At 45.1% G+C, this 7,997-nt stretch overlaps 1 protein-coding gene across 3 annotated transcripts in view; it reads left to right on the forward strand.

Annotated features, from left to right (window-relative positions):
- LOC135921863 (putative RNA-binding protein Luc7-like 1) overlaps window positions 1-7,614 on the forward strand; it is a 35,118-nt gene extending 27,504 nt beyond the window's left edge. For all 3 annotated transcript variants that reach the window (XM_065456262.1, XM_070523595.1, XM_065456269.1), the window contains 2 exons: window positions 1,938-2,015; window positions 7,428-7,614. In XM_065456262.1, the coding sequence (XP_065312334.1) occupies window positions 1,938-2,001 (64 nt within the window). In that variant the 3' untranslated portion in view covers window positions 2,002-2,015; window positions 7,428-7,614. The remainder of the gene's footprint in view (window positions 1-1,937; window positions 2,016-7,427) is intronic.
- The last annotated feature ends 383 nt before the right edge of the window (window positions 7,615-7,997 follow it).

The raw sequence follows: 7,997 nt of genomic DNA on the forward strand, positions 1-7,997 counted from the left end.
TGAATGCTATTGCTTTTGAGGCTTTTCAAAGGCTGCGAATGACTTTAACTTGAAGTATACTGCTGCAGTGGCACACATTAGTTCATGCAAAAAGTACTGACTGGCTTAAATTAATGTATGCAAGGCAGCAGCTACAACTGCAGGTGTGGACACAAACAAAGGTGGGAGCCTCTAGTTATGTTCTGTTAAAGACCAGTTGCAATGAAGTCTTATTTTGTTGCTAAATTGGTTATTAATGAGTAGTACAGTAGAATCTCAGTGATACGATCACGCCTGATGTGAATTTTGGGATGGTATGGCTATTCCAAAAGCCCAGGCCCAAGTCCAGCACCTTACACTGTGCTAAAGTTAGAATGTTGGAAACTGCGTTTCACACAGTTTACAACAACGCTGGCTGGAAATGTGAGCAATCCAGCCGGCGTTCTGGTAAGTCCAGGCACTAGTTGTGAGGCCGGCAGAGCAGTCGCGCCAATATGCCTGTTGTGTTCCTGTTGCCAGGGTGTCCTGCATTACTCTGCCGCGATTACTCCCCCCCCAAAAAAAGAAAGAAAAATGAAAAGTTTTTAGCTCTGTGCAGTGTCATGCAACTTGTAGGTCGCTTTCAAGCACCTTGAAACTTCATCAGGAGCTGCCAATAACATGTGACCCAGTATTGCCGCATCAGTAAGATCGGTGGCATTTGCTTCCATGACTCGTCTACCTTTACACCTGTCAGCTCTCACGATACGAAGTAGCTTCACGCTGGAAAGAAAAGTAAACAGATTCCCTTGCGCACATTGTGTCCTTATCACATTCGGGCAGGGGCTAAGATGCAGCTGTGAAAGAGACTCAAGATAGCCGGGCAGATTTTGACATGTCGTTCTCAGAACATGCGAAGAGCGCAGCTTGCCGCTACCAAAATGTCTGCAAAACAAGCACGCAAGTGGTTCAAGTTCGCATCAACATACGGGAGTGCTCCCTACGCACCTCGTGACTGCAGTAACGAGTTGCAATGCTACTTTTACCTTATCGCACACACTTTTGTAGCTTTTATTTCTGCATAGAGAAATTCAACACTGCAGCTATGTGAATCTTCGATTTCTCATGTTTACGGCAACTAGGATGGCGGCGCTGTATCAACAGAAAGCTGCACTCGCCCTATCAGGGGTGCAATAGTATCTCCTGAAGCCTGATTTTCTTCTGAATTTCAGACAACACACTAAACATGTGCAATTTTCTCAAATTCTGCTGCATATTTTGTCCAAATATTTTGCCATGAAATAAAGAAAGGCATCAGGATTGCGAACAAAAAGAAAAACTGAAACCTTGAGAGATAGTCAGCCTTTCATTTCAGTCAGTTTCTACTGTATACGCTATCGGTGCTATCTTGACGAAGCTGCAGAGGTAAATTTTTTTTATTGGCGGCCCTCAAAGAGTGCTTTAGCAGAGAAGTAACGCAGGCACCTGGTGGTTAGCGAATGAGAGGCAGGGCAGGCTGTGTTGACGTAGAGCTGTTTCAGTCTGTCCTCATTCCAAATCCACCATTTTGACCTATCACGGAGGGCTAATGGCAGATTTTTAATAAATATAGGTCGGGATAGTTTTACGTTATCCCTGCCTTAATCGCAGACCATGGCCTCTGAGATTCTCCATGTACCACTAGTCCTGCCAAATCTCGGAGGCCATGCCCTGGCACAACGCTGGTTCTCACTGTTCTGGGATCTGGGCCAGAACGAGCATTAATGGCGTATGTGTTTGTTGCCCTCATGTTTGGGTATCTAAACCTATGTTTTGCTGACTTTTTGTGATGCGTCTATTCATATTTTAACTGTAGAATTTTGCACGGAGGTTGCTCTATAACTACAGCTTTAAAAAAGAAAGACTAGGTCTTCTGTGTGGCCCATAATATTATTGCAGTTGGGTTTCGACCAAAATTTGGTGGTTTCTCTATTTTGCAGAGGTTCGCGGGAGAGGAGACAAGAGCGGGGTGACAGCGAGGAAAACCACAGACTGGAAAAGTGAAACACCCCGTCACAGTGAGTTCGATCACCTTGCATGTCCTCAGTGTGCAGGATATCGTTTTTGAAAGGGAGGAGAATTCTCATCTACTCGACTGTAGCACGAAGCCACAAAAGAAACCCATATGAGTTGCCATGTTTTACTTTGGGAGTTGTGGCAGTCCAAAATGTGGGGCGTGTACAGAGCGCAAGGTGACCCCTGTGCCGAATTTACATGGGCACTTCAAAGGCCTGTTGATACGTACCTAGAAGCTCTACCAAATTTTTCGTGAAGTTTACAAAGTAGAACTGGTTCTACAATTTAGAAACAGTGTCAAGTTTTAATGCATTCTTTGCGAACTTCAGGTGCTTTGAATTTATCTATCCCTATTTAGCCTCCTATGTTGTGGTGCTTTCATGGTCATTTCTTCCACTGGGTATTGTATCGGAATAGGCATGGGAGGTCGTTCGTGCATACATAATATTAATGTCATGGCACCAATGACACATCATATTTGCCATGGCATGTTTGTCATGAAAAAACATTGGTGATCACTTCTGTTTTTTTTTTCTTTTAAGGCTATAGTTGTCGCTCTCTCCTCCAGTACACAAACTCGACGCAGGGAGTTCTCTTCAAAGCTGGAAAGGAGGTGTGCGATATTCAGCAATTTCGTGACTTACGACGCAAACAGGCACACCACGTCCTCCTCGTTGTCGCCATCGTCTTTGACTCCTGTCTCTTAGGCAATAGACTGCTTACCTTTTACTTGGTCAATAATGTCTTCATCTGTTAGGGCTCCGCACACCGATGCGCCACTGTAATCAGCAATCACATAATCAGTAAAACTGACATTGTGGAGTACGTCACGCATCACTTCAGGCATAGGCTCCTCAGCCCCGTCATCGCCTCTTCCTTGGATGGTTGCAGCTGCAAAACCACAGTGGTGGAAACAGTTGGTGATGGCAGCAGCCGTAACTTGATCCCACACCCACACTGATATAGCAGTGAGCAGCCTAAGTATCAAACCTCGTTAATTCAAGCTGTTTATTTGAAGTCTCTCACAATTTAAAGTTTTCGGCGGTAACAACATTTGCCATGCAAATTTTGCCATATAATATTGAACAGCCAGTGCACCTCTACCCGGTTCATTTGCCAATTCCTAACTGGCCTCCGAAATTTGGGATTATTCAGTGACCCGCGGGGCGCTATTTGCTAGTCTACGAGGCTAGATTTCACTAGCAGAGTAGCAACCAGGTGCCACTAGTTCACACGTTTTTGTTTCTGGGGATTCGTTGCACCTCATTGGTCTGTGTTCCGCACTATTATGCCAGTCTAGAAGGCTAGCTTTAGTTGGTAGACCAACAACCAGGAACCGCTGTCACAATTTTCTGTTTCTGGTATTTGCAACTTTCCGGTTCCGTTTACGCTGTTGCTTTGTCCACCATTTTTTGTCGGATCGTTGCATCAGTGCTGTTATCATAGCATTTGTTGGCATTCGCTACTTGTTCTGTGCCACGTCCAGACATGTTTGTACTGTGCTGGTGACTTCGTTACTATGTGCGTGGTGTTTGGTTGTCAAGATGATGCCCATGTACAAAACTTGCGACTCTGTGCCACAAGGTGGTTGAAAAGTGGGCCAGCTCCAAAACGAAGCTGGCTAGAAAGCACAAGGTGCCTTTGTCAACTGCTTCAACAATACTGAAAAGAAAGGCAAAGATCCCTGAAGGCTATGGCAAAACCTTTTCGACGAAGTGGACATGGATTCACTTTCCCATGTATCCAGACATATCCTACTTATCCAGCATCGATGACTGCTTGAACTGAATGGGCAAAATAAAGGTGCAGTGGTGTTGCAGCAATGTGTCGCATGTTTATTTCACTTTTGTCATATATTTTTTTAACATTTGAACACCTGTTTAATTGGAAGAGCTTTCATGGTTTAAGGGGCTTTGAATTAATGAGGTTCTACTGTACATAGTTCTTTTTGCTTCCTAAGCACAAGAACATTTTTTTCAAGCATGTGGTGCCTGTACGAACACTTGATGTTTGTGATAATGCCCTGATCTATCGGTTTAAGGGCACAGTCGTGTTCGCAAGGAGTAAACCCAACCTTGCGGCTCTCAGCTCAACGTCGACCTTGTGTGCTGAACAATTGTCAACCATGAGGACTTGTCTGCTGCCGAGTTGCATTCTTTTGTCACTTTTTGAACCACTCGGCCATCGTCCATGCATTGGTGTTGGCGGTGCATTCTGTGGGCAGCATACTGTTGTTATGAAAACGCCGGGGCTTGTGTGCATTCCCAATCACAAAGAGGGGAGGATCTTTTCCGTCCTGGTCGTATTCGCGGCAATCAACACGGTGACGCGCTCTGCTGCGCTTTCCACCGACACAGCTGTCCCCTTGGTCTTACGTGGCTGGAGTGTGAAAAACAGTGCTGTCTCGTCAGCGTTAAAAATGTGACTTGAAGGTTAGCTGTCCAGGAACTGCTGCAGGGTGCTCCTTCTCCCTGTTGCGCTCGTGCCAGCATCCACCACTTTCGTCCAGCGCCTCACCAGATATTGTGCAGAAGACGAGGTTATGCCATTCCCTAAAGCGATGGAACCAGCCCTCGGAAGTGACAAATTCTTGGACGTCCAAGTGTCGGGCGAGATTGGCCGCTTTTGTCATGGTTAGGTGTCTACTCAAAGCGCAGTTCTGACTTCTCATTTCTTTGACCGACATTATCAGAACACTCTGAAGTTCAGGGTAATGTATTTACTCTAATGCAACGTAACCATGATTGTAGCACAACCACGATTGTAATGCAATGGTCAACTTTCCTGTCATGCAGCGAATCTAACGCAACATGAACAGGTAAAGAAATGATACCTTTATTGAAGGAATCACAATTGGGGAAACGAGTTCTCTTCACTTACCATTTGACATCTTAATTGAAATCAAGAAAAAGAAATGGGCATAGGCAGGACATGTAATGAGGAGGGAAGATAACCAATGGTCATTAAGGGTTACGGACTGGATTCCAAGGGATAGGAAGCATAGCAGGGGGCGGCAGAAAGTTAGGTGGGCGGATGAGATTAAGAAGTTTGCAGGGACGATATGGCCACAATTAGTACATGACCGGGTTAATTGTAGAAGTATGGGAGAGGCCTTTGCCCTGCAGTGGGCGTAACCAGACTGATGATGATGACCATTTGAGGAGGAGGCAAAGCTTTACTTGGTCGGTATTATGGGGCGATCACTTTCAAAGACACTTTCACTTTTGTGAAATTTCGCATGACCTGGCACGTGTTGCTGGTGTTGGCCGTATGCTTCGAGGGGATCGGTGCCAGGTGAGCCGAGTCTCGCGAAAGCGAAACTATCTCTGAAAGCATTGGTGCAAAAATCAAGCTGTCGAGCTCGTTTTAGATTAAGCTCTTCTCAAAAGACTGCACAGCCATTTCATTCGGGGGCATTACCAGGTTACTGCGAGGCCCACAGAGCATTTCCAACCAGCCTTGTAGGGCCTCCCGCTGGTCCTGCCGTCTGTGAGTCGTTGATTCATTGATGTTGAGCAGTGGCGGAGTTTTCCAGCTCCTTGGCCGTCAAAATCGCTCATTTCTCAAAGCGACCGTCACACTGAATGCGCTGCATCGCCATGACGACGTGAATGAATGGAGTAGTAGCGTGAAAGGCCACAGCACACTGCAGCACAGTAACCACAAGACTAGTCACAAGTACAACAAAAATGGTGCAGAATCGAACAAAAAACGGGTTTTCACTTTGGTTGCCTTGTTTATAGATTGAATTGAAATCTAAAGGTACAGGTTGTCAACGTAACACTAAAAATAGCAGGATTTAGAATATTTGTTTCAATGTGGCCAATTTTGCTGTTATTCAAATGTGATGCAAGGGTCAGGGGGTTACACAGTCAAACGTCAACATAGCGAATCACGCGGGCCCGCTGAAAATCGTTCGTTACTCTCAATTATTATTATAGTGAATGCCCCACAATTAACCATTCAGCTCATCAACCCATCAGTTCACAAGTTGTCACCATTTGAGCTATCCACGTAAACGTTGCTGTTGCTATTTTCCATACATTCCATCGCCGCTCACTACTAAAGCACCACATGATGAGTGACGTGCGCAAAGCAGACAGTTAGAAAACTACTGACAAAAAGGAAGCTCCATGTCGCCTCCAGAGCGCAATGTTTCATTCTTGTTTTTTCACGTTCCTTGCTGTGGACGTCACAACTGTCTCACTCGTGGCGGACAACTGGGCTATTCCAAAGCGCACGTGCGCATAAACGGTACTGTCCGGAAAGTGCGATTGGGTGGCATCCCCGCGAGTACAGAGGTTGTTACATTTCTCCGCATACCTAGCTAGTATAGCCGCAGGAAGAAGAGTGCAAGAAAGAGGCGTGTGCAGAAAGAAGGGAGAGACGCGCTCCCGTTGCTAGGCTACATGTCATCTACTTCCAGCAGAATCAACTTTCTCCTTCAGTGCTTACACAGTGCTTTCCCCATGAGGACACCTCAGAGCTATGACGCAAGCTTAAGAGAATTGATGTCCAGAAACAGCACCAGCAGCATTTGAGGCTGTTTGACACGAAATGATTGTGTTGATGTGGCAATTTTTCCGTGACTTAACGGCCCGCATTTACATTAAGAAAATTATGTGAGAAGGAAATTTACAGAAGAATAAAAATGGTTGCAGTGCGTAAGGCAGGCATTGCCAAATCCTGACTGGGAGCTTACTGCCACTTTTGTTGAAAATAAAAGTATACGATCATTGTGTTCTACCGGCGCTAACTTATGGGGCAGAAACTTGGAGGATAACAAAGCTCAAAAACAAACTAAGGATTGTGCAAAGAGCGATGGAATGAAAAATAAGCGTAACATTAAGAGACAGAAAAATAGAGCAGTGTGGACCAGAGAGCAAATGGCGATAGCTGATATTCTAGTTGACATTGACATTAAGAGAAAGAAATGGAGTTGGGCAGGTCCTGTAATGCATAGGACAGATTACCAATGGACCGTTAAGAGTTATACAATGGGTGCCAAGGGAAGCGCGGTCAAGGGTCGCAGAAAATTAGGTGGAGTGATGAAATGAGAAAATTTGCAAGCGCAAGTTGGAATCGGCTAGCACAAGGCAGGGGTAATTGGAGATGACTGGGAGGTGCCTTCACAAAAATAAGCTGATAATTACACATACATACTTCTATGCACTGTGGATTGAACTACCAATTTGAATTGTTGAGTGGAGAGCTTCTACTGTACGTGTGATAAAGGCAAACTCGTGTTCCACGGTGTTAAAGCAGTACAAAGTTCAACGATGAGCATATCTCGTCTTCGGTAGGGAAAGGGTGAAGCCTAGCTTGCCTTTTAATAAAATGATCTCAGTAACGAAGAAATGACTGTTTTTCTTTTCATTCACCCCCCCCACTCCTTTTCTTTTTTTCTTTTACAGGATGACTTACAGTGCAATGTTCCAAGGACAAAGAAGCACTAGTTCCTGTGCATTGCAACAAGACTGTCTCTCTCTCACTCAGACTCTTTGTACATACAAGTGCTGTTGCGTTCAGACGCAAATTTTTTTTTAACCATAAATCCGGTTGTTCTCATAAATGCTACAACTGCTTCTGTTTCTTCATTTTTTTTTTATTTCGTATTGACTTTCAATCCCAGTGATGCAGCTGTGCCTCTCCTCCTCCCCCCCCCCACACCCCCGCCATTTTTTTTTTCAAGAGTATCTTGCACTCGGCACAGGCTGGATGAATTAAAATAAATGGTTGGGAGAAAAGCTGTTGTGGTTGACCCTCATCGTAGCGTGGAGGTGGCCCACACAGGTTCTGGATTGCAAACGTGCCACAATCTCCGAATGCTGTCCCGCACCGTAGCAGCTACAACTACGAAGTGACTACGAGGTTGCTACTAGACGTTTTGAAAGGACTCGCTTCACTGATTCGCTTTAACCTTTTTAAGTGACAGCTGCTGCGTGAAATCTAGATGAATTTACTTAGTCTACAGATGTTTTTGC

This window comes from Dermacentor albipictus, chromosome 8, assembly GCF_038994185.2.
Source record: "Dermacentor albipictus isolate Rhodes 1998 colony chromosome 8, USDA_Dalb.pri_finalv2, whole genome shotgun sequence".
Lineage (NCBI taxonomy): Eukaryota > Metazoa > Arthropoda > Arachnida > Ixodida > Ixodidae > Dermacentor > Dermacentor albipictus.